A 27689-nucleotide genomic window follows, 5' to 3' on the forward strand; every position below is an offset into this window, starting at 1 on the left:
ACTGATGGTGTTTACACATGCGTAAAAATTTACGATTTATTGTTAGATTTGAAATATAAAGAACCTTAAAGAAACTTGTGCGAACGCGGGAAAATTGCAAGGTTTGAAGTTAGGCAATCCTGTTCCTGTACTCGGTGATTCAATTCTTTCATGAGCTTTGTCAGAAAGTCTACGACATTTCTTCTGGGATCTCATGCTCCTGATAAGATCGCAATAACCACGTCAATTTTCCTTCGCGGGAGTATAGAAGCAAAGGTTTTATCGCAGCAACTCGATGGATAGATTTGAAGGCACGTGTATTTCGCAGTTCAAGACAACGCGTCGTGTACTACATTTGTTGATCAATCATTATGGGAAAGACGCGCCATCTATCGATTAAAACGGCACGTGTTCAGTGGGGCACGATCGCTAAAGGACAGGCGGCGCTGATCTCTTTGGCACACATTCTTAGCAGACGACAAAATTGGATTACTTTACGAGTAGTTCATTTTAGCAGTGAAGTTAACTACTTTACGTCTCGTTTAGGAGCCGTACAGTTTTAAACAGAAACGTCTTCATCCTGTGATCAATTTAACATCGATAGTTCGTAAAACCTATTTTGATAATTCGATTATTAAATCAACCACCGTTTCCCTTGCTTGTTCCAACGTTTCGTTCATCTAAGGTTTTTTTCATGCATTCGAGAAATATTCGGTATTTCTATTATACTCTATATGATTCGAGTACCGAATCGAATAGAACGCTTTTTGATTCGTTATTCGAAATTCTCGAACATGCGCACATCCCTAATATTCAGCTTTATTGCAGTTCTAAATCTATGACGTCAGGAGTTATGGGGAGGGATGTTGAAGGCAGATTCTCCAACCATGTTTCGTTCTCGCGTTTTTTTTTTCTCGCCTACCAAACTTCGCTAGAGTGACTTCTTCGATATTGTCGGAATGTAAATTAACAACTCTTCAGTCAAGGCACACAGGCAAGGGAAGGAGCATGAAGACACAACTGTAAAATCCGAAGACTTTGTTCTAATATTAACATGGTTTTAAGGACAATACGCCTGAAGAGGTCGAACAGCGCGTCCCAACGCTGCCGTTTATTTCAGCCAAAGAAGAAGATCCTCGTGCCAGGCGCCGTTTCTCGTCTCTCTCTTCTTCTAGCGCGCGCTACGTTTTCAGTTATTAACAACAACTATAGTACACTGTAACAACAACCAATTAATGTGGCGTTTTCATGTCAGCGGGCGCTAAAACTAGATTGTTTCAAGGTGAAAAAAATTAGCGCAGCTTGCGCTAAGTCGCGCAACGCTGGGACCCGTTTCAGATTCTCTTGTAAACCATGTGTAGAGAATGCTTGGGGAGGTCATTGACCGCGTACCGGTTCATGATGATTATTTTCTATCTAGGACACACCGCGAAACCTCGACCACAACAGCTATGCCCTAAAACTCCTAGAGAGCGTATGGGCCGCGCAAACTGCGCAAATCCCGTTACTCATCACACTGGTCCACTAAAAATTACCAAGGGAACAAACGGGCGGCAAACACCGGTTAAGATTTCTGTACAGACGTAACCAATAATTGAGAAAGACTTAAACGAAACGTCGGGATTAAACCAGTGATAAAAGCTCGTTTTACCTTCTCTTGTTAGCGATCTGTACTCAATGCTTGGGCGGTGTTTGAGCGCGTGCGGGCTCATGATGATGATAATTTCCTATCTACGACACACAGCAAACCTCCACCACTACAGCTCTGCTGTAATACCATCAGTGCCCACATCCCCACTCCCTAACTTCAACTTCCTCCCTCGAAGAGTAGAGTAGAGTAGATCCTTGAAACTCTGGCACACACCCACGCTGGGGGATTGGCCAAGAACCAGATAGTTTAAAACAAAAACAATTCTTAAATTAAAATTTTGTCTATTTAAGAGAAGTGACCAAATGGCCACGAGAAATAACACGTGTTGTGGCCTACTTACGCTCTTTCTTTCAAGTAAGCACTGCCTTTGCCTAGACCGATTTTCCAGGAGCGTAGCTAGGATTTTACTTAGGAAGGGGGCCGGGAGGGGAGGATGTGACATGCGTCACCCTCCCTTCTTATGTTCACGTGTGCGTTTGTATATGTTTGTATGCATGTACAGCCAGCGTCAAAACTTTAGAGACCACTAGGCCTAAGGCAAATGAATTTTCCAGCAACTACACTCGGTCTAACTGCACAGTAAAAGTTGTTAGCACACTTTAGGACAGGCCAGAAAGCTAAATTCAGGGCTGCCTGCCGAAGCAGCGGGGAATCTCTTTTTCTCTTTGTTTGCATATTCCCACCTTCGTGACTAATTGCCCGTGCGCTTCGTTATGCAAGAGTGATTACACAAGTTTTACTAGCATCACTATATTCTTTGTTTTGTGCATTAAAATTTCAGTGTTCAAAGTACTAAACATATATCCCCCCTTTTCCCTATGTAAATCCCAACGGACCTTTAGGGTAAATACAGTGAACAAGATTATTCGGCTTTTTCTTGTGTCTATTGGTCCCTAATCTTTTGACGCCGACTGCACATACAAGCTGCAATATTTTGAGGAGGGGGAAGAAGAGGGGCTGTTTCAGCACTTCAGACGCCCTTGCTCCCGCTCTTAGAACTACAGAAAGTTGAGCCAGTTGATACGTATTTGTGGTAAAAAAATGTAGGCATGCAGACACTGACATGATCTCTACTCTCATCTACATCCTCTTCATCTGCATCGGATTTTATTATATCCGCCCTCTTTCTGGGAACGCCTGTGCTCTCTCGGTCTTATACTTGCTCTGTCCTTGCAAATGTGAGATACCAACACGAAATCCCAACGTTTGGTTCTTTCAAAACGGAAAGCAAAGATTTATTTTGGGAAATGAAAGAAGAAAATAGACGGAAGGAAAACACGCTTCACATAAAAAAAAATAAAATAAAGAACAAGCCCAGCGAGCTCCTCGATTTTCAAAACTTTGCAGCGACGAAGTCGGACACCGATCGGTACTCTGGCAGTGTCAGCCTCCACGTATGGATCTCGTTCCATGCCTCCGCCTCCTTGCGATCGCTAAGCCGAGCGAACTTGCCCTGGTACGCCTGGTACAGCTGGTTCGTGAGGTGCGCCAGGCAGGCCACGTTTGTTCTCGGGTAGTAGCCGGCCCAGTTGCCCCTGGAATCACGGGGAAGCGAGGTGGCGGGTTGGTTATTTATTTATTTATTTATTTATTTATTTATTTATTTATTTATTTATTTATTTATTTATTTATTTATTTATTTATTTATTTAACATACCTTACAGGCTCTCGTTAGAGCATAGGGTAAGGGGGGCATACAGAAAAAAGAACGAAAAATGAGAACGTATACAGTTGAAATATACAAATTAAATGCAACATAACAGCGACACTAATAGCAGTAATAGAACATTGATTACAAGGAAAATACAGTCACCAATTAAATGCACATCCATACAAATGTCTATGAAATGATGCTAGGTGTAGTGAGAGAGTATAGTTGCTCGCGGAACGCGTTGTTATTAGTGACTGAAACTATCACGTCGGGAAGATCATTCCACAGTGAGATTGCCTGTGGCAAAGCAGATAAGTTGAATGCGCGTGTTCTGCCAAAAATACGCCTAAAGCTGCGCTGACTTCGCATGCGTGCAGCCATCAGTTGGTATACCAACGAAAAAGAACACTGTCTTTTTCATGCTCATGAATCATAACCTACTCGCCAACTTTCCTTTGTACTAAACCATACACAACCGAGTGCCTATAGCCACGGTCCGCCTCTAAAGAAACAAAGCTTCGTGCTTACTTCGTGATGGTTCCAATCTCTTTGTAGATGGAGTACACATTCGAATGCCTCGATTCACAGGGGTGGGCAGGATTCAGGTTTGAAAACACGATGTGACCGGCTGCGAAGAAACGAAGAACAAACAGAATAAAATGTTATCGCGCTAGAAATAATGCAAGTTATGTTGCGTATGGCTTCAGGGTGATCTCATAAGCGTCAGGCGGAACACACACGGACGCACGTGCAAACAGACAAATTTAAAGACAGCTTAATCATCTGCTTAACATAGCATGAGAAAATGTTGTCATACAGCGGATATCCAGAGTCATTATCAGCCGTCATTTAGCGAACAGTTAGGCAACATGAACCAGTTCCGGTGGCACTCGTGTGATTGCGGTAGTAGAGAGTACAAATTCTTCTAGGACGAGTTGGTTTAAACGCACTGTAGTTACTGTAGTCCAAAGGAGAACGGACAGAGGAGATGACGGGACGGCAGCAGCGCTATCGTAATCTGAAAAACACTGTCAATGAGACCGTTGTCTTTTAAAAATAAATTACATTTCAAGAACTCGTAATGGCGAAAGGGTCCTCCACTCAAAGTGTATTCAGTTGCTTCAAAAGCAATTGACTTACATGAGGCTGCCAAGAGCCCTTCCCACTGACGACGTGAGTTTGCAGTGGAACTTGGCCCTCCCTAATGGACAACCCTGCGCATGCCTATGATGGGCTATATGTTACATCACTGACCTACGTTTTCCAAGCGATAACTTTCCTTGAACTTTGTATCTAAACGAATTTTGCCGTAAACCGAGTTGCTACGTGGTATCCCCTTTATGTTGTGCAATCGATATTAGGGGCGCTCACTGCTGGCGTTTCTGATGCGCGCTGCCGCGAAGTCGATGATGGTGGCTCGCACGCCCCAGCTGTTGATGAACACGCTCTTGCCGCCCATACAGAACTGGTACAGCTGAAAGCTCGTCTCGTCCACGAGCACGTGATTGAGGCCCAAGTCGCGGTGTTCGAACTGCAGCGCCCCCTCGGCCACGGCCAGCGAGAGCGCCACCTGCTGGAGGATGCTGCGAAGCTGCAACGCGTTGTCCAGCTGCGTGGACAGCGTAGGAACGCGGTCAGTGCACACCACAGGGCGTCGAATCATTCAGACAGTAGAGTCCTGTTTTACGCATCTGTATGTAGGCAGGAGTGCCTTTCCACTAGCGCGCCTTCGCTCCAATTTCGCCAGCTCTACCATTGGTCGACTTCTTTCACCGGCACAGCCAATCACATTCCTGCTCTCTCCTCCTCTCTACACCATAGATTTTCCTACAATACTTACTAGAGGGAACTCTGGCGCTAGTGTCTATGTGAGCTGCAACGCATGGCACTTCAGCCAGCATGGAGGATGATGGGTAGTACACGGATTTGTCTAAACTTCATTCTTTCGGCTCCGTTTGGCTCCGCGTCGCCTGCATCCGCTTTGTCGCAAAACGAAGTTCACCAAAGTCAGCAGTTTCACTTCGCCACTTTAACTTCTTTAGGCTCACCGATTCAAATCTGGTCACGAAGTTCACAACGATCCATTCTTTTATCCGAAGAAAACCAAAACATAGCAATAAACAAAGCCACAAGTGCGTTCGAAGCCCACAAGTACGAAGACTAGGGAAATCCGTGTACTACCCATCATTCCCATGGTGGCTGGGCGATCGGAGCGCCAGTCTCTCCTCTAGTTAATTTTAGGAAACTCTATGCTCCACACCACCGCCTCTGCTTCCGCCACAGCTGCCTATGCTCTCCCCCTCGCTACCCAGCTTCACCCTCTCCACGCCACTACCCTTTTTCTACGAGGCTGAACTCGCTACACTACGCCCTCTCACCCATTTAAGCTTTACCCATGCTCTCCCTCTTATCAGGCTTCGCTCTCGTAGTTGGGCTAGAAAGTGAGCACGACGATCCCTAGGGATTTACCTCGGCTTTAAATAGCTCCGCTTTGAAAATTTTGCTTAACTGGGGGACACTTTTCCGCCAGCTGGCGTCCCATAGCGCGGGATGTTCTTCACGAGCTGGTGGCTCACCAATAAACCCCCGAGTACTACCTGAAGGCATCCATTCTGCCGGAACGAGATCCTCGCTACGAATGAACGAAAGAATACAATACGCATTTCAATGCGTCAGCGTCAAATATATGTGCGGTTTTTTGTCTGTATAGTGACGATTACGGACTTATTCTTTGGCACAGGCCCGTAGCCGGGGGGGGGGGGGGGATGGAGGGGCTAGGGGCCTGGCACCCCTCCCCCCCCCCCGAAATTCTGATGGACGGGGGCGTTTTACTAAAAATAATGGAAATGGGTGTTTTTAAAGGCCTTCAGCAAGTGCGCCCCCCCCCCCCCGAAAAAAATTCCTGGATGCGGGCCTGGTTCGGTAGTACAGATTACTTCTCTCCACCTTATCTTGGAAACTATCACAGGACACGTTACCCGGGCTTTGATAATTTTTCAATCATTCGCTGTTCGACATCATTCGTACTTTCTTGTCATAGCACGTAAATAAATTCGGCGGGCATGCGCCCCAGAAAGCGGTTAGTGCCAAGCAGCTCCTAGCATAGCACAGCCCTGTATAGTATAGTATAGCAAGGGGGTGAGAAAGGAACGTGTTGATGAAGAGGACTGATGTAAGAGTGAGAAGGAGGAAAAGGAGGAGAGAGGACAATATAGAAAGAGATAAAGAAACCCAGAGAGATGAAGAAAGATTTAAAAAATGCCCCCACCTCCCCGAAGGGAATCGTGAGGAAATGCGAATGCATTTCTTGCGCCGAGAGTACATGGCGTAGTAATTTTAATGGCGTAAATCTGGACACATCGACGCGCTCAAGTGTCTCCCTTTTGGGCGCCTCTTTCAACGAACGCTTCCTACGTGCGTTCGTAATCACCTCAGGGATGTTGCCACCGCCTTCAATGCAGCACAAACGCGTTTAGAACGTGCTGTTTTCAGGCTGTGCCAAGGCAGCACAAACGCTACAAACGAGTTTCAAACGCACTGCATTGAGGCGGTGGCGCAGGGAGGAGAGAGAGCGAACGGCGAGAGAAGGAGCGGCGAAGCACTGCACCTATCCCATCCTACGCTCTCTCCACACACGCGGGAGCTCCGCCGAGCTCCCACGATGCGAGCGCCCTCACACGCCAGAGCGCGCTCCTCCTCTCCACTCACTCTCCGCTACTCCGCCCGCACCACCTGCTCCGGTTGCTAGGGGCGAGGATAAGCGCGCGCGCCTGCAGCTGTTGCTATGGGAGAGGGAGTGACAGCGGAGAGGCGCGCGGACAACGCCGGACACCTGACATAGCCCGACTAAGAAATGCATTCGCATTTAAAAGGAGATGAAGAAAGCACTCAATCTGCGTTCGCCAAGTGGTGGAGCTTGCTTGGCAGCCCCGCTGTTCACTTGGGTTACACAGGCGTGGATCTGGCTTTAACGTTTTCGTTTCAGTTTCGGGTTGACCTCAAGGCGGTGCTCTTCATCGTCCTCACCTTAGCCTGAGTCAGAGGAACGCCAGCGTAGGCGAAACGGAAGACCAGGTATGGTTGCGCAGTGTCCAGGGTATCTGGAAAATAACACATGGTGCGTGATTACCATGCTTACTGCCACGGATACTTTTGTACAGAGTACGCGAGTGATGATTGGTTGATTGCGTTTAATGTCCCAAAGGGCTACAGAATCTTCTAGGGTTGTGTAAGAGTAAAAAAAAAGATGATATACGCTATACACGTGCATATAGATAGAATGATATAGATATAGACACAGACAGACAGACAGACAGACAGACAGACAGACAGACAGACAGACAGACAGACAGACAGACAGACAGACAGACAGACAGACAGACAGACAGACAGATTATACTTAACGTCCCGGCAAACTATCCGAAATGCAGTATTAGTAAGGTAGAACGCGCCGAAACAATTTCGACCCCCATGTTTATGTATTTACTGCTGCTTTACTACACTGGCTACGAGATCACTTCCGCATTTTTTTTCACACATAGATGTCGCCACCGGATATCGAACCCGCGACCTTGCGCTTCCCACCAGGGGAGTGACATAACCTCTGTAACGCTTAGGCTCGAACGACTACACGAGTGCCCCGATTTATTTTTTTCTTTTAAAATTATTAGTGAACGACAAGGCAGGGGGTGGATGTATAGTTTAATTTAGCGATGAACGCATTTACGTAGAGAAAGGAAATCCGGACAGGTTGAAAGTTAATAGCGTAAATTACAGTTATCTAAACATAATAATTACAGATCCCGCTCAGCACGTAACAACTCTCCCACACACACACCCTTCGTCTATGTTTATTTATGCGCATGTTGCCGTATTCGTGGAGTTATTAACGGGGAACCTTCATCACGCGTAATGACCAAATATTGATGACCAGCAATTAACGTGCGGTTTTACTGCAGGCCATCCGGGGCTCGTTATATTCTTTGTATGCCTGCCCCCCACCCCCTCCCGAATATAAAATTCTGAGCGCCCTATCTAGAACGTGTCTGTAATGCCCCCCCATTCGCCAATTGGTACGAGACAAAAACATATGCAGTATTGAAACGCGGAACATAAACTTGCGCAGAACACGGAGTGTGTAACCAGGCCTGGCGAGTTTAATGAGGCGTAAAAACTGGGAAGTAATTAAGGACAACGTTTTGCGGGGTACGTGCACAGAACGGGAAGCACGAGACCTGGCCGTCAAACGGCAACAGTATAAGCAGAAAACACCGAATGTATATTCAAACGTGAAGTGCTGACGTGCGCCATGTTTCACTGCAGATCGAAATAGCGAGCGCCTTCGTGTTAAGCATTCGGTACACTGCCGGGTGCGCTCCATCAGGAAAAAAAATAAATAAAAGAGGCCGTTACTTAGTGCGCCTAGGGTACTGCGGTAAATATTCGCGATGGAAGCTAATGTTTTAAGTATTACGTGGTTAAGTGAGCAGAAGGCTGTTACGTCGCCAGGAGGAGGTCTGCAATGGATCGATATACGAGCGATGTATAAAACAAAACTTTTAAATGCGAGGCATTTCTCAGCTTAAAGGGACACTAAAGAGCAAAACGATTTTTCTCATATTAGTAAAATACTCTTTCACGATACCAAAAACACCACGCTTGCTGCGAAAAGACGCTTAGTAAGCGAGAAAACACGCCGAAACAAAATGTGGGTGGCGACGCCACCTCGAAGTTTCCGCACCATTCGCCGCGACGTCACATGTTTTGACGGCGCCTACTAGAGACTACGTAGTTCCTAATCGGTAAAAATGAAGTACATTGTCCTCTGAGGGGGCCATAGACTAAACATACTAAGATTGGAGAAATTTTGTTGACCCAATGGCGCCAAAATACGATAAATACACTTTGAAATTCGTGACGTCACGTGGGGAGATTTAGGCGCGAAATTTAAAACTGAAACTTTGAACTTGATTTGCTCCTCTATTAATAAACCTATGATGGCGAAATTAGCGACATTACAGTTGTCAGAGCACAATTTGTCGATCCAAACCGATTTATTGTTTCTCTTTAGTGTCCCTTTAAGGTAACCTTAAGCTGAGACCTTAAGGGACAAGGAGAGTAGAGTGGGTCAGGGAACAAACGGACTTTAAGGACATCTCAGTCGAAATCAAGAAAGAGAAATGGGCATGGGCAGGGCATGTAGAGCGTAGGCAAGATAACCGCTCATCACTAAGAGTAAGTGACTGGATTCCAAGAGAAGGCAAACGCGCGAGGGGGTGACAGAAAGTTAGGGGGACAGATGAGATTAAGAAGTTTGCGGGGATAGCGTGGCCGCTGCATGCACATGACCGGGTTGATCGGCGGAACATCGGAGAAGCCTTTGCCCTGCAGTGGGCGTAGTCAGGCTGATGATGATGATGATGATGATGATGATGGTGATGATTTCTAACTGAAAGCTCATGCTGACAGCCTGCCGTTCCATGTACAAAGTTCCTACCGGAGCCACTATGTCCCAAGACAGTGGCCCCTTCTGATTTTTGGTAGGCTTCACCACATACCACTTTTGCATTGCGGCGGAGCTGACTCATGTTTCCCCTTCTCCATGAAATAGCTGTAAAGCTTTTGTTGCCGTTTTCTACGACATATGCGCACGAGCGTGCTTTTTTCGGGCTTACATAATTGAAGAGCAAGGTATTGGCAAGCTGTTGAGATAGCGCTGGCGTGGCACTAAGTTTTATTCTTTGCCAGAGAGAAATAAAAGGCACCCATTTCACGCTGCATGTTGTGTCAATTTATGATCCCCCCCTCCCCGTCTCTTTTCACTCACTGCAAGCGAACTCTCACGACTTCCACCAGTCCGCAAGGGGTCCGCGAAACATTCATGGTTGAGAACCGCTGCACTGGGCGCTGCATTCCCTTGTCCTGCTAGTGCTGCCTCAGAACGTCACAGTCGCGGCGACGTTTAAGCAATACACGCGATGAAAGAACGTTATCTACGTGTGCAACTACGCTTTGTTGCAAGCGTCAGCACGCATAGTCTCTCCTTCGGCTCCTTACCGGGTCCATGTTGATGGTCAGTCCGCTTCCACGATGTGTAGTCCTTCCATGCTTGGATCAACTCTCGGGGATAGCGATCCAGAACGCAGCATATCCTGGTTACGACCACATGTAAAGACAGATATTAAGTTAGGAACGGAATAAAAAAAGTTGGTGCGCTAGCGCAAATAGAAAAAATTCGCTCATATAGTGGAACTTTACGGATTGATATCAGTGAAATTTATAGTTTCGGGTTCCACAGCTTTTGAAATGATCTTATGAAATGCACCTTGTTAAAGTTTCAGTTCACTACATTGAATAGCGTTCAACGTTTTAATCTCTGGCATAGTTACTTACGAACTTTCTACACAGCGATCTCTCATATTAGGCGTGTGACGCTTTTAATCGTGGGTGACGAAATGAGCTATATAGGAAAGAGAGAGAGAGTAACGGCATGGAGCTAGCCTCTGCAAAGTGAATTCTCGTTAAGCCATTTCTTTTGGTTGCCCTATAGCACTATTATCTCAGCACGTTGCGTCCGATGCGCAGCGTAATGCCCGAGAACGTTTGGTTCGCGGTAGTTTTGAATCGATGCGGATTTGTCCGGCTGAGCTGCCGTAACTTTCCCTGCAGGACGGGAGCCCTAGTTAAAAGCTACCACGCTCTCTGACGTGACGATCAAGTGTTGAGCCGACACTTACCGACTTCAGTCATGTTGCGCAATCTTTATCCTTTTTTTAACCCTTATTTTATGTTCTTTATCACAGCCTATACTCACATTTTTTTCGGGAACCCTGCGTTAGGTCTAAACGTTCCTTTTAACTTACACGGTTATAACATACTGGCGCCCTTCGGGGCTTGTCGTCCACAGCATTAATCGCGTTACTGAACGTGTAGACAAGGCGGAGGACATCGATTGCCATAAGTCGGCAAAAAATGTGGAGCTTACTCAGACTCAATTATTGAATGTATTTTGCCTTTAGGGCTCACTCGGACTCAAGACTCACCAGAATTTTCCTCAGCCGGACTCCCTCGGACTCAGACTCACTAAAATTTTTCTCAAACCGGACTCATTCGGACTCAAACATACCTAAATATTACTCACTCGAAATCACTCAGACTTACGGCTTTATCTGAGTCTTAGTGAGCTTGAGTGATTCGACTCTTGAGTGAGTTTGCCAACCTAGGGCGATTTTAAAGGTAAACGCCTCAAACTGTGCGTTTTGCAGTCTTTAGGCAGTGGACTCGACGTTCAAGTAGGGTTACAAGGCATTGAACTGGGCTAGTTGAAGTGTCGATACGGATAAAATGTCACCGTAAAACACGAAAAACGCGGAGGATAAAACGAGTTGAAAAAAGTGTGCACGTAAAAGGCTAATGTAAGTACGCCGGCAAACGCCTTGCACATGCACTAAGTACCACCCGTCGCAATAGGCAAAATCTTAACTTCCCAACGTTACGTTGACGAAAATCATCTTTTTATTAGAGAGGTTTAATGACTTATCGCTGACGCAGTTGTTGCCCTGTTTCGTTACTTAGTACGCTTCCAAAATTTCTCTTTGGACCCCCGTTTTCCCGTGAGCTGAAATACCAGTGTTGCCAAATGCAGATGCGCACATGCACTGCCTACAATGGCTTGACGGATGAGCCAAGTTGTAAGCGCCAGCTTGTCCCGTCGTTTTCTTGTTTTTTTTTTTTTGCTGTGTTTTACGCTGGTATTTTATCCGTATTGTCAAATAAGGTTGCTGATTATCACACGATTTTCCTACCTTTTCGTGTCGGAGAAACCAGTCGTGTGGTAGTCGCCCGACTTCCGTAACTTGGCCAGTTCCCTGAAACAGGACAGGATTGAGGAGGCTAGAAGTGTCAGCTTGGATGGAAGAAACAATGGTTGACGTGAGTATTTCTAAGAAAACCATGCAGTGGCAACTGCCAGATCGTCTGCGTTAGAAAATTTCTCTCCACAGCATCGCGTTCTCAGACACCCTTATCTGGCCTCAGAGAGCGGAGAACTTTTATTAGCATCGACGTACGTCTCAATTCGACGAGATAATTCGCGAAAAATGTTAGAATACCAGTAGCACGCTTTTGGCAGTTCGTTATTTGTAAAAACAATACAGAAATGGAAGCGCCTCCCAGGCGACATCGTCAATGAAACAGTGGACTTTTTTTCCCCCTGTGACAACGCCCACATTATTACTGTCGATGAGAGTGCTTTATCATCCCGAAGCGTTCTGATGTTAAAATGTGTGATTGTGATGTTTGTTTCTAGTTTATATATTTTTCAATATAATTCGCGCGTTATTGTATTTCTTAGAAATATCTTGTGTATTTTTGTATCTATTGCTCATTCTGTTATGTTGTGACCTATGTCCGCTTCCCCCAACGATACGCCTTATGGCGATGTAGGTGAGGTGCAAATAAATAAATAAATAAATAAATAAATAAATAAATAAATAAATAAATAAATAAATAAATAAATAAATAAATTTTCCTGGAATTAAGTGATTCTTAAGCGTCACCTGGCGGTCAAGCTGAACGTACTTCTGACAAATACTCACGAGCTGATGACCGCTTCCGCGTACAGGGTGTCCCAGTACTTGACGATGAACTCGAGGTTGACCACCTTGAGTACGCTGATGCCCTCTCGCGAGTGGACGCGGAACAAGTCGCAGTGGGTGCCCTCGGCGATCTTCACGAAACCTTGAGGTTCCTTCCTGCAAGTACCGTTTATACATTACACAGGTGACGTCGTTCTCATCTAAGACATATAATTCACATAGTAATAATAATCATAATTGTTGGGAGTTTTACGTCCCAGAGCCATGATATGATTATCAGGGACGCCGTAGTGGAGGGCTGCGGAAATTTCGACCACCTGGGATTCTTTAACGTGCACCTAAATCAAAACACACGAGCCTCTAGCATATCGCCTCCATCAAGCTGCGATCGCCGCGGCCGGTATTCGATCCCGTGGCCTTCGGGTTCGAGCACCACAACACCTAGACCACCGCGGCGAGTGAGACATAGTATTCATGAAGAGATGAAGTATTGAAGTGATCAGCTGTGGCAGTCGGCTCAGAGGCCAAATGAGGGTGACCTAAGTTCGGAGCAAGCTTAACAGGTGTGAGCATGTATGTATGTATGTATGTATGTATGTATGTATGTATGTATGTATGTATGTATGTATGTATGTATGTATGTATGTATGTATGTATGTATGTATGTATGTATGTATGTATGTATGTATGTATGTATGTATGTATGTGTGTATGTGTGTGTATGTATGTATGTATGTATGTATGTATGTATGTATGTATGTATGTATGTATGTATGTATGTATGTATGTATGTATGTATGTATGTATGTATGTATGTATGTATGTATGTATGTATGTGTGTATGTATGTATGTATGTATGTATGTATGTATGTATGTATGTATGTATGTGTGTGTGTATGTATGTATGTATGTATGTATGTATGTGTGTATGTATGTATGTATGTATGTATGTATGTATGTATGTATGTATGTATGTATGTATGTATGTATGTATGTATGTATGTATGTATGTATGTATGTATGTATGTATGTATGTATGTATGTATGTATGTGTGCGTGTATGTATGTATGTGTGCGTGCGTGTGTGTATGTATGTATGTATGTATGTATGTATGTATGTATGTATGTATGTATGTATGTATGTATGTATGTATGTATGTATGTATGTATGTATGTATGTATGTATGTATACAATACTGAGTTGGTGATTAAGCGCCTATTAGTCCCGATGTGTAGATAAAGCTCTGACGCACTGATTTGCGATAGGTACATTTCCTCTTTAATATTGATGCGTTACGTAAAACCTTGCGCTTGGCAGCTGCATTTCACCACAATGGCCTATTGAAGGTAATTTCAATATTAGAACGACAGTGAGTTGAGCTAGCTGGTACGGATTCATGATAAAAGAAGGTAAGCGTGCAGACGCGGACACAAGAGAAGATATCAGAGCAACAAAAACGCCGATCGACTAACAACTGAAAGAGCGCATGGCGACGGAAAAGAAAGTAGACACAAAAATTTATCTGCGCATGCGCACGTATGAAGCGCTAGGTCTGCAGCCTTACCTGTCAATCTGGTACACGTTGTGGTCTACACGAGACAACTAGTCAGGCATTTCATTTCTTCTTTATGCAAGTCAATCGGTGGAGTTTCCATGTTCCCTTTTATATTGTTCACGACTATATAGAGAGATTACTCTTGACAGCCAAACCTTAGGTAAAACACTTAGTACATTGTGTCGCATGCCAAATTCGGTCTCAGAGAAGGGCACTCACATGGTCTCCATGAGGTCGGCGAACTTGATTGGCGAGCTGTGGCCGGTGACGCCCATCAGGTCGCCGAACATGATGCGACTCTCCTGATCGGTCCGTTGCTCCGGTGACGGGTGCAGCGTCATCTCACTCTCGGCTCCGGAGTCGTCGCTCTGCGACCGAGCGTTTCCCCTCAACTGACTTACGAACAACCCGACTTGCAAGTTATTCCTCGACTTCAGCAAGCTTGAGTTCACTCTTAAACATAGCACAATTTGCGACAAGTTCGTCCCACTTCCAAAAATAGCGTGGCTTTGCTATCGCAAACACCAGTGACCAGCGGAGCTGAGGGAAAGCCTCAGCAAAGTTTTGCAAAGCTAAGCAAAGTTACTCCTCTCCCTAGCCTCACTCATTCCTTGCCTTGGCATTCCATTGCTTTGGTATGCTTTACCCCACCCTTTCCCTCACCATCACCCTTTCCCTCCTCCTTTCGTTTTCCCTCATCATTACCATCGCCATTTCCCTAGCCCTTTCTCGCTCAAGCATCGTTTTCCTCACCCTTTTCCTCCGCGTTTCCCTCGTCCTTTCCTTCACCCTTGCTATACTAGGCTTATCCTGTGCATTCCCTCTCGCTATACACCTGCCCCCTCTCCCGACTTGACTACGCTGCGAACATCGCTGCGCAAGGACCAGCACCGCCGTAGAAGGACACTGTTGGGAACAGAGGCGTACGTAGGCTTCCCATGGGCCCCGAAGCGGGCGAAACAGTCGGGACGGCGTCGACCGGAAAAGGGAAGGAGCAGGGAGCACTGAGAGTGAGGTATGCAAAATAAACCCATCATTGTTGCGACCAGAATTTTGAAGTTTGTTCGAGCAATGTTCATTCCAGCATAAGTGCCTTACCCTAACATTAAAAAATAAAAACAATGTTTTGCAATTTTCAGTGTATAGGCTTTTTGTTTCCTTTTTGGATAGTATACCACTCGAGTATCCCATTTTTGTAGGAATTTGTCTACTGCTCGTTTTCTTAAGTGCAATCTCATATCTGTACGTACTATGTTATCTTGATTGTTGACTGCACGTTTTTGTTTCTCTGCCATGTATGTAGCAGGGCCGTATACAGAAATGTTTTTCAAGGGGGGGGGGGTCTATTACCCTTTATGTATGTATGTGCGTGTGTTTGTGTGTGCGTACACATAATAAATTGGAAAATTTCGGGGGGCGGGGGGTTTGAAACCCTTCTCCTGGCTACGCCAGTGGTATGTAGCATGTAGGTATACTAGTTGGGCCTCTGGCACACTGAAGCTGTAAATTTCTAGCTTTTGGCTTGTAATCCTTTCTCCATAGTTGCGTGGGAAAAATAAACAAAATGTATTTATTTATTTATTTATTTATTTATTTATTTATTTATTTATTTATTTATTTATTTATTTATTTATTTATTATAGCACAAATATAAAACAAAAGAAGTACCAATTAGGGCAGCTGAGGTACGCAGCTCAGGGAGGAGAGGGGTGGGGGGCGAGGGACCCCGATTGGACGATTTCGAAGGGGGGGGGAGGTCAGCGACCAATAACTTATCGATTGGTCGCTCAATAAGCGACAAGCGCAACTCTCGCGCTTGCGCAGTCGATTATAATTTATAACCTAAGAAAAAAAGAATTCGGCAGATCCCACGCCTTGTCGGAATCGGGCTCATGCGAAGCAGTCAGTAAGTAGTTGTTTATGCTGTATTTTTTTTGTGTTTGAGCCAAATGTTACGAGGTGGATCGACGTCTTTTTCTAAGAGTAGTAGTTGTGTGCCCATCGTGGCTTTACCATCGACTACACTGGAGTTTATAGGGTAACTTATGGTATGACGTAGCGTCCGCACTCAGTTTAGAGCACTGACGTCAGTATTATCGAAACGAAATGCACTTTACGGTGCGATGATGTGAATATCATACGTAACTTTCGTTAGCGTATTCCTGCGGGGTAGAGCAACGCTTGAATATAGCTTGCTGAATCATAGCAATGCAAATATAATGTTTACTAGACTTCTATAAAGAGCGGAGCCAACAATGGAACCACAATTGACGTTAAGCCGGCCTGACGCCTGTTATCACATATATATTATATATTGTTTGTTAGTTTTCATTAATATTGTGTCTATATATATATATATATATATATATATATATATATATATATATATATATATATATATATATATATATCAGCACTGCAACCACGACACGTTGCACGGACATTACACTTGAGTAGGGTATTTTTCCAAAGCAGTTTCAAGACACGGCGTGGCTCGTTGGTAGAATATCTGACTTCCACGCAGAATGCTTGGGTTTCCTGATATCCCGATATTTATCCTTTGTATTCATCAGGTCAACACTGCTGCTGCCGGTTTTACAGCGAAAGCTGTTATGAGATCATTTCACCAGCCGTTTTTGGCGCCGTAGTTGTCCGCCGCCGCCGCCGCCGCCACCGCCGGTGTCCGTAACCCGCATAGCTCGAAATAAGAAAAAAAATTCTAGGATGGAACGAGGTTCGAACCTGGGTCCTCTGCGTGGGAGCCCAGTATTCAACCTCTGAGCCATGCCGGTGCTTGAAACTGCTTTGCAAAAAGGTCCTATACAGGGTTCATCCCGGGAAGGAACCACATTAGCATATGCAATATAGCGTGGTAGAAGAGTAAAATAAGCAACAAGCGTCACACAACGCGAATTCTGTAACCAGGCGTTGCACAATGCGAATTGCGCAACGAGTAGGTTGTTGAATGCTTCCAACCCATTACAAAGGGCTCTGCCATAATTCTTCATCGTCATCAGGCACAGCATCAACAAAGTGCGCATAATGCCTTACATGCCTTTAGCAGGTACCACGGATCTCCGTAGAATGACGAAAAATGGCACAGTGCCTGCTGCCCTACTTCTAAAAAATTACAATGATTTTATAGCGTAGTGGGTTCCTCGCAAGTGCACTTGTATTGGTTGCCAAGGAAGCCCATAAGCGCATGATCCATTTCCTCGGGGTCTCGGTAAAATTACAATGATTTATAGCGTAGTGGGTTCCTCGCAAGGGCACTTGTATTGGTTGCCAAGGAAGCCCATAAGCGCATGATCCATTTCCTCGGGGTCTCAGTAATGTTCTTAGCCCCCCCCCCCCCCCCCCGTCTGTCTCCCACGTCAACGTATGTTATACAGCATGACAGGAGAGGGAAATAGCGACCGGGCGTCACCCAATGCAAATTACATAACTGGTGGACCGTTTAAAGCTTCCAACCCATTACAAAAGGCTGAGCCATAATTCTTCATCGTCATCAGTCGTCGCGTCAACAAAGTGCACATAATGCCTTACAGACGTGTAGCTGGTGCCTCGCTTCTCCGCAGAATGACGAATAATGGCTTAGTAGGTGCTTCCCAACTTTACAAAAATTGTGATTTATGGCGTAGTGGGTACCTTTCTAGTGTACTTGTATTAGTAGCCCCAAGAGAGCTTACAACGGGCTCTAGAAACGCCGCTCTTCCAGCTTTCGCTGTGACTGTGCTGCGGTTTCAGCGCAGGCCTGGCGTTTGTTCTTGACGCTCTCGCATTTAAATTTCCGATCTCTGTTCTCGCCGTTCCTTGGAAGTTATAAACTGTCAATCATTACCTGTGGCGCATACCCGCTTAGCGTGGTCTCTGGTATACGGGTATGTGCCACACGTTCCTGGAGGAAAGTGTTCGACGATGTACGTGACACGACTTTCACGTTATTTATGTCGTGACCAGACACTCATATTCGTCAAACCCTCTTACCCTCCCATGTCAATTTTGGTCTACACGAAGCTAAGGATGCGATCCCGAGAGCACCCAGACGTAGGCGGCTAGATAGATAGAGAGAGAGAATAAACGTTTATTTGGAGCAAGCGCGCTGTGCGCCCAAGGTGGATACGTAGAGAAAAATTACACCATTTCCCGGTAAAGGGGACCATGAGGCGATGCGAAGCCGGAGCACTTGCACGATCCCGTTCCGTTGGCATCCATTGGGCATGCTACCGACCTCGCGTCGTGGAACGCGAAGAGGAACGCTACGCGCATCTTGTCTTCCCTCTAGCCTGGCCGTTAATTCTCACAGGGCGAGCGGGGAACGCGGTCGACAGGCGCGTGAGAGGGGGGCAGCGTAGGAGAGGAGAGAGAGAGGGGGGAGGGGACGCGCATGCGCTGGCGCTCATCGCGGCGTTGCGCAGGAGAAAATTTCGGCATGTCGAGCCCGCGTTTCAGAGGAGGAGCGGAGAGGAGTGGAGAGGGGATAGAGGAGAGGGCGAGGGGAGAGAGGCAGTGGAGAGGGGTAGTGGGGAGGGGGAGAGGAGAGGGTGAGGGGAGAGCAGGTGTGAGGAGTGTTTGCGCATCCCAGTAAGGGTGGTCACGCCGTACACCACCACCACCACCACCGGTTTGAACTCCGCTATAAGATGCTTCGCATGTAAAACGCTCAAAGTGCCTGAGGTTCGCTAAGAAAAGCTTCGCATTTAAAGAAAATTTCCAGCTAAAGGGGACCATGAGGCGATGCGAAGCCGGAGCACTTGCACGATCGAGTTCCGTTGGCGTTCGTTGGGCATGTTACCGACCTCGCGTCGTGGAACGCGAAGAGGAACGCTACGCGCGTCTTGTCTTCCCTCTAGCCTGGCCGTTAATTCTCACAGGGCGAGCGGGGAAGGCGGTCGAAAGGCGCGCGACAGGGGGGCAGCGTAGGAGAGGAGAGAGAGGGGGCGGGACGCGCATGCGCTGGCGCTCATCGCGGCGTTGCGCAGGAGAGAATTTCGGCATGTCTAGCCCGCGTTTCAGAGGAAGAGTGGAGAGGGGGAGGGGAGAGAGGAAGTGGAGAGGGGGAGGGGCGAGGGAGAGTGGAGAGGGAAAGGCGAAAGAGGGGAAGTGGAGAGGGGGAAATGGGAGAGGGGAAGTGGAGAGGAGGTGTGTGGAGAGGGTATGCGCATGCACAGTAAGGGTGGTCACGCCGCACACCACCACCACCACCACCTGTTAAGCTCCACCCACAACACGACGGTGCAGAGCTGCCCTTCACTTCCATATGAGAATAGCGCCATCTGATTTCCGCTCGAAGCCTAGGTACTTTCTCTCTGCTACTGTAAATACTAGGTGTATGGAAAAAAATAGTTTGTCGTTACGATACAAAATTTTAAGTTTGATTGGGTACTGATAAAGAATCCCTTTAGAATTATTAGTAGGAAGGTTTAAGTTTTCGAGCTGAAACCAGCGACATTAGCATATATCTGTGTGGTGAAATCAAGTATGTTAGAATTGCTGGAGTGGTTTACGGCATACAAAATTCTAAGCATTCTACTACGATCTCTCTACCACTGTCTTAAATTCCTTACAGGGACATGTTAATGATCTCCCATAATAGATTACGTTGTACTCTAAATCGTTGAACATTTGTTCTAAACACATCACATGGCTGGTGTCCGTTGGGGTCGGCTCAGCGCTCTCCCATAGAGAAGTAAATAGACGTCAGACTCTGCCCAGGCGGCGCAGCAAAAAACACCGCCACCAGCGCCCTCATCGCAGCTTTGGCGCTAACTGGGTAGTACAAAGAGAGACGTCCGCAAGCGAATGTGCATAGGCCACAATATAGCCCCCCCCCCCCCTATTTCGTTGGTGTCGAGGCGCGGTTTCCTGAAAATCAAGGACCGGGAAAGCTTCTTCCGCCAATCCACGCTTCAGAAACAAAGGAAGCTGATCAAAGCGAACTGCGAGTACAATGCAAAATAAGTTTGTTATTCCGGCGCGCTGCAACTCGCAAGCACAAGCGAGCATCGCACGACATCGAGTTCGAGGCAAGCCCTCCGGCATCCCGTTTTCTAGCGCCTAAATGCGTTAAAATCGGGTATATACGTATTCCCAAAGCGATGAAGTACATACACGATCAATTTACTTAGCTATGTATATTTCGATCTGTGGTACAAAACTCGCTTTATCAGGGACGAATTGCCCCGGCGATTTTCGCCTTTTCAGTTGAATTCTCCCTTAATTCATCTCTCGCTTCCTGTGCACTAAACTGTTTTATCACGCATGCAAAATGGTCTCTTGATACTCGTCTTCCGTTTGTATATACTGCAAATGGGGATACGTGCGTGTCCACTTTCGCGGGTACAACCAAAGGCAAAACCGTGGCAATCCGAGATAGCTACGGCAACCAAGGAGGAAACGGGCAAAAGAAACCTGAAGGAGGTCATGACCAACATTTTGCGATTTACTTGTATGCCGCACGGGTTAGCTAGTTGGAACCAGAACTCTGAGCATTCAAAGTGTACGTCCGCGATGCTGTGTGGTGACGACCAACTCCGATTATAGGTTGTCGCGGTGTGCGTATCACGCGTCTTCAGTCTGCCTCTAGCTGCTCACTTCGTGTTACATGGCACGCACCGCGGTCAGAGCCTCTGATGAGCTTCATAGTGAAGGTTAGCATGGTTCTCCATGAGGGCTACGCGAAACGACAGCAGAGCCACATTATCACACTTTCTCATGCGACCGGCTGTGGAGAACTCTGCTTACCCAACACTCTCGCAACGGCCCGTATCCAGCACTCTCCCCTTTCTTCTTCGTACGACAACTATGAAAATCGGTAAAACTGAACGTTGTTTTTCAGTCTTTTACGTCCGTGGCAATCCACAGCGCAAAAGTAGCGTCGATTGCGGCGTTTCTTCGTAGCGTGCGGAGCGGTCTCGTCTGCTGTTGTTTTCGCCGTCGTTCAGGCGAGTGTACCAGCAAGCACTGCATGACGGCACGGTGGCGCGTCCGACTAGCGGAGAGATATTCACAGCCCTCGTTCGGAGTGTTAAATGCGCAAACACACGCGATATTACGCTCAATCGTTGTTATGACCTGTATGGAGCACTTAACTGCGAGCGTGACCACGCCACATGAGATCCATGGATCAACAATTCGGGCCCCTAACATGCGACGCACTTAAAAGAGCGGACGATTCAAAATACTATTTATTGCACTATGCTCCCTAAAGAACGTGTCTTTTTTTTCATGAAAAAAGCGCACTGACACTACTGTAACCTTGATTCACAAGCTCTAGCACGCTTAAAACCGCAAATTAAGTCATACAGACATATCTTGGCATATCTGGTTTTACGTGGAAAACCGGAACGTCCTGTCAACTTCCATCGGAGATCCTGACAAAAATACTCAGCCGAGGATACTATTTTAGAAAGAAACAACGACCTTTTAGTTTTCGGCAAGCCCACAACACGCGCTAGCAAGAACAAAAACGCTTATGCTTCCAGGGGACCTTAGCTCGCGCGGCTCTCTCGCAGAGGTGTATAGAATCGACAGGCCGTGGGCTGGAGCACCGCGGTTTTAAGGCGAAAGCCTATGTCTCGTCGAGTCAAGAGACTTCGAGATTTGGCGAGAAATCGCGAGATGGCGGCGTCGACACGAATGATGCAAGAAAAAGAAAAAGCTGAGTAAAATTCGGCCAGCAGGCAGGTGATACTAAAGTGCATTTATGTGGGCCGACCGGTACAGAATAAGTTTGTTATTCCGGCGCGCTGCAACTCGCAAGCACAAGCGAGCATCGCACGACATCGAGTTCGAGGCAAGCCCTCCGGCATCTCGTTTTCTAGCGCCTAAATGCGTTAAAATCGGGTATATACGTACTCCCAAAGCGATGAAGTACATACACGATCAATTTACTTAGCTATGTATATTGCGATCAGTGGTACAAAACTCGCTTTATCAGGGACGAATGGCCCCGGCGATTTTCGCCTTTTCAGTTGAATTCTCCCTTAATTCATCTCTCGCTTCCTGTGCACTAAACTGTTTTATTACGCATGCAAAATGGTCTCTTGATACTCGTCTTCCGTTTGTATATACTGCAAATGGGGATACGTGCGTGTCCACTTTCGCGGGTACAACCAAAGGCAAAACCGTGGCAATCCGAGATAGCTACGGCAACCAAGGAGGAAACGGGCAAAAGAAACCTGAAGGAGGTCATGACCAACATTTTGCGATTTACTTGTATGCCGCACGGGTTAGCTAGTTAGAACCAGAACTCTGAGCATTCAAAGTGTACGTCCGCGATGCTGTGTGGTGACGACCAACTCCGATTATAGGTTGTCGCGGTGTGCGTATCACGCGTCTTCAGTCTGCCTCTAGCTGCTCACTTCGTGTTACATGGCACGCACCGCGGTCAGAGCCTCTGATGAGCTTCATAGTGAAGGTTAGCATGGTTCTCCATGAGGGCTACGCGAAACGACAGCAGAGCCACATTATCACACTTTCTCATGCGACCGGCTGTGGAGAACTCTGCTTACCCAACACTCTTGCAACGGCCCGTATCCAGCACTCTCCCCTTTCTTCTTCGTACGACAACTATGAAAATCGGTAAAACTGAACGTTGTTTTTCATTCTTTTACGTCCGTGGCAATCCACAGCGCAAAAGTAGCGTCGATTGCGGCGTTTCTTCGTAGCGTGCGGAGCGGTCTCGTCTGCTGTTGTTTTCGCCGTCGTTCAGGCGAGTGTACCAGCAAGCACTGCATGACGGCACGGTGGCGCGTCCGACTAGCGGAGAGATATTCACAGCCCTCGTTCTGAGTGTTAAATGCGCAAACACACGCGATATTACGCTCAATCGTTGTTTCGCAGTCGCTAGTTGCACCTGGTCCCACAGCAAACTGTGCGAGGGAGTTGGTCTTTGTACTTCCCCGACAGGTGGCGCCACGCGTCTTGGAAACTCCAGAGTCTGACGTCTATAGTGCTCCAAATCGTAAAACATTTTTATCAAACACACAAATCGGTCCCTGTTATTAGCAACGGAGTAGTTTAAGGTTGGCAAACGCCCGGTTCGCCTCGACAAGAAACTATAATCACCATGAACCGCATCTTGTATGGCATCTCGCGTCGCCTAGCGCGCTCACTTCATCTTCTGCTTCGCTCCACGGACACGTGCGCCCAGTGCGCGCTCTCCCGCTGCGTCGATTTGTACGGCGTGAGATGCAATGTCTCGGATGGCTGATAGAACGAGTACAGAGAGAGAAAGAAAGAGAGGAAAGAAAAAATACAAAGACAGAGAAAGAAATAGAGAGAGAAAGACAGAACCAGAAAGAAAAAAGAGATAGAAAAAGCAGATAGCAAGAAACAGAGAAAGAGAGGTAAAGAAAGAGAGACGAAGAAACAGAGAGAGATAGGAAGAGAGAGGTACTGTTTAAAAAAATCCGGCCCATCCCTAGCACTGTGGGAATCGGTGTAATGCGAAGCAGCCAACAGAGAGCTGCATACATCGCCTTGTTTCTCTTTGAGAAAAATGAAGTCATTCATGCCATGGCATCTAGTTCACTATATATCCCATGTTTGTCGTGCATGCATGCATGTGCGATCTTTTATATAATGAAACGCATACTCTGGTATATACAATGCATGACCTGTCATTTATGAGACAGTAGAACTGGGCGTGTTGGTGCAACATGATAAAGAGTGCTTAACAGCGCAAACGACAGGAGGGGGCAGAAGAGAGGAGACAGAGCGCTGAACTGCCAACAATTTATTTCTTGCGAAAGTCTTCGCTTTTATACAGTCACCAGTTCCACCAGTCATGCGCGAAACACAATGATATTGCACAAGTAAATCACAACGCCAAGCCAAGGAACAACTTTACTTTATCGGTGAGCGCGACAGAAGGATGAAAAAATCTTTTCTGCCTCGATGATTTCGCGTGTGGTGCGATCCCTGCATTTTGCGACAATGGTGCAATTTGAAGACTTTGGCCTGCACCCACACCTGCTGCAAAGAGCAGACAGCCACCCTTGTTTATCCCTTCTATCCCCTCCTGTTTGCGCTGTTAAGCACTCTTTATCCTGTCATTTATGTTCGTCACGCACTCATGTTATGGCATACCAATTTTGGTGTATGCCCAGTAAACCAAACAGCCAAGACAGTGTCATGTAAATCATGCCGTACATGATATGCATGTTATGATTTGCTTGTTTGGACCTATCAGTTATGTTCGTCACACAATCACGTAACGCAATACCAGTTTTGGCGTATATCAAACTAGGGACACGTCCGCAAGCGCACCATGAGCGTGGCATGTAAATCATGCTGTACAGGAAATGCATGTCATGATTGTAATGTCACCATCTGCCATTAGTGTTCACCATACAGTCGCGTCGCGCAACACCAATGTCATGTGCATGTCAAGCTAGCGAAACAGCCGCGAGCAGACCATGAGCGTGGCATGTAAATCAAGCCCTGCACGACATGCATGTCATGATTTTCATGTTACCAACTCTCATTTATGTTCGTCACACAGTCACGTCACGAAATACCAATTTTGGTGTATATCAAGCTATCGAAACGGCCGCGAGCGCACCAATAGCGTGGCATGTAAATTATGCTGCACATGACATGCATGTCATGATTTTCATGTTACCACCTGTGATTTATGTTTCTCATGCAGTCACGTCATGCAATACCAAATTTGGTACATGTCAAGATAGCGATTGGGGCTTGTATGTCATGGCGAATGGGGCTTGTATGTCATGGCGTACATGACATGCATGCCATGATGCGGCCGTGAGCGTCGCGAGACCACGTCGTGTAAATCATGCTGTACATGATTTGTGTGTCACGATTTGCACGATATGCTCTGTCACTTACCTTTGCCATACACTCTTGTCACGCCATGCCGATTTTAGTACATATCTGGTGAATGAAGCAGCCGCAAGAGCACGAACACCGCGCCATGCAAATCATGCCGCTTATGACATTCATGTCATCCCTTTCATGTTATGACCTGTCATTTATGTTCGTAATGCAGTCATGTTATGCCATACCAATTTTGGTATACATCCCATTAACGAAACGGCCAGGAGACCACGAAGTCGTAGGCTATGCTACGATTTGCCCTCTCCCCTCCTCCTTTCCCTCTTCCTCAACCTCGCTTCTCTTTCCCATCCCCTTGGTATACTATACATGGCTGTGTTCCGCTTTCTGTCTCTTTGTGTTTGTATTTTTATATTTCTTTCTCCCTCTTTCTTTCTGTCTCTATTTCTGTTTCTCTGTCCTTCTTTCTCTTCCACTCTATCTTTTTCTCGTTCCCTTGACGATAGCAACGCAATCATATGGTTCCCATAAATGCTTAATTGTTCTGCTATCGTGCCTGGATAGCCGAGTGGTGACGACGATCACCTTCGTATCGTCGGTACGCGGGTTCGAATCCCGCCTCGCCAAGAAATTTTATATCTTATTTATTTCTTCTCCCCCATTCTCTCCGCTTCTGCACTTCTCCCCTCATCTCCTACTCTTTTCCTTCCTCCTCTCCACTTCGCCGAGCAGAGTTTTCGCTTAACGCTTTCCTCCCTCCTCCTTCCCGGCTCCTTGCCTCGGCACTCCTCGTTTTACTAGGCTTTACTCTCTCCCAACCCAGGCTCCAACCTCCTTTCCCATCGTTTTCCATCACTCTCCTCCTATCCGCTCTCTCACTCAACTGTCTGCGCTTTCACTCGCACCTGCTGTACCCGGTAGTGGGGATTGCCCAATTCCTCTGGCGAATAACCGCACGAGTTTTTGCGGACGCCACGCGCAGTTTTGCCAAGCTTAAACAGCTCCGATATGTAATAAAACGGAAAAACATTCGCTCAACAGCCCAAGGTGGCGGCGCCCACGTGTCTTATGTAAAATCGCTATAGCATGCACGCGTCATATAGGTGACCCACGTGTTCGATGAGCATGTCTGTTTCGTCGGCGGACCACGTGACCTCGCTCTCCTCGGACTGGTAGACGCGGTAGATGGGCGCGTCCAGCATGGACTCGTACTTGCTGAAGAACGCGTCACCCGTAGTGTCCATGCGTCTGGACTGCGTGCGGCGCCACCAGGCCTGGATTCGTGAGGCGGCCGCGTGTCGCCGGCGCAGCACGTCGGAAAGCGAGCGCCGGAGCAGCATTCCCTTGGCCATCGCCTGAAGGCCCACCACCTTCTGCACCAGCCACCTGCGCGATAGGTTTGCGCGCGTTATCAAGGCGACATCCTTAGGTGCCTCAACAAGGTTGCAAGTTTTCATAATGGTACTTCATAATGACACAAGTCATTCATAATGGTACTAAGCGCGAACACGAGATACAGGGCAGGCGACAGAACAGAGACGAACAAAGGTGCGCTTCGTCCTTGTTCCCTCGCCTGGCCCGTGTCTCGTGTTGTCGCTTAGTGCCATTATGAATTAGATGCCTCTTCAAACGCGACAGTTCATCGTCGGCGTCAGCAGGAGTGATGCAAAATATCATGATGTGATGACGACACCATATGAGGTGACAGATCGCCAAAACGTGTGACGTCATTATGACGTCATCACGACGACGCATACCGTGACGTCACAGGATCGGCCCACCTTTCGCCAAGCGAAGATGACGTCATCGTGATGTCACATACCGTGGCGTCACATTATGACGTCATCGCCGCTTGGTGAAAGGTAGGTTTATCCCGGAGCTGCAGCCTCCGTGAAACGGACTGAGACGCAGAAAGCTTGAAATGCCTCCGTTCCCGGAGGCCGTGCAAAAGCACGATAGGTGCAGGAAGCTTTTGTGTGTGGGGGGGGGGGTCAATACAATGGACTGAGAAGAAGATGGCTTTCGCCTTCGAGTCTTCTCAGGCAAATGTATAAGGGAGCGCGTGTCTTTTGTAAAGTACCATCGAGCCGCTTACAACTATGGTATCATCATCATCATCATTATCATCATATGCCTGACTACGCCCACTGCAGGGCAAGGGCCTCTTCCATGTTTCACCATTAAACCCGGTCCTGTGCATGCTGCGGTCACACACCCGCCGTCGTGGTATTGTGCTATTGGCGCTCGTGCTGAGCCGAAGGTAGCTGGATTGAATCCTGGCCGCGGCGGCCAGGATTCGATTTCGATGGAAGCGAAATGCTAAAGGCCCATGTACTTATATTTAGGCACACTTTAATGGAGCCCTGCAAAACTTTTCCAATTAATCATCGAATGGCTTTATTAAAGGGACACCAAAGAGAAACAATGAATCGGTTTAGATTGATCAATTGTACTT

The 27689-nt window shown here is 46.9% G+C and overlaps 1 protein-coding gene across 1 annotated transcript in view; it reads right to left on the reverse strand.

Annotated features, from left to right (window-relative positions):
- Positions 1–2870: 2870 nt before the first annotated feature.
- The window catches only part of LOC119407222 (serine/threonine-protein kinase haspin), a 32029-nt gene continuing 7210 nt past the window's right edge, over positions 2871–27689 (reverse strand). Inside the window, exons 2-10 of the mRNA XM_037674100.2 lie at positions 26347–26620; positions 14654–14802; positions 12878–13033; positions 12086–12148; positions 10338–10432; positions 7308–7381; positions 4653–4890; positions 3810–3909; positions 2871–3165 (exon numbers count right to left, since the gene is read on the reverse strand). Coding sequence (XP_037530028.1) covers positions 2964–3165; positions 3810–3909; positions 4653–4890; positions 7308–7381; positions 10338–10432; positions 12086–12148; positions 12878–13033; positions 14654–14802; positions 26347–26620 — 1351 coding nt within the window. The 3' untranslated portion in view covers positions 2871–2963. The remainder of the gene's footprint in view (positions 3166–3809; positions 3910–4652; positions 4891–7307; positions 7382–10337; positions 10433–12085; positions 12149–12877; positions 13034–14653; positions 14803–26346; positions 26621–27689) is intronic.

Source organism: Rhipicephalus sanguineus, chromosome 10 (genome assembly GCF_013339695.2).
Source record: "Rhipicephalus sanguineus isolate Rsan-2018 chromosome 10, BIME_Rsan_1.4, whole genome shotgun sequence".
In the NCBI taxonomy this organism is placed as follows: Eukaryota; Metazoa; Arthropoda; class Arachnida; order Ixodida; family Ixodidae; genus Rhipicephalus; species Rhipicephalus sanguineus.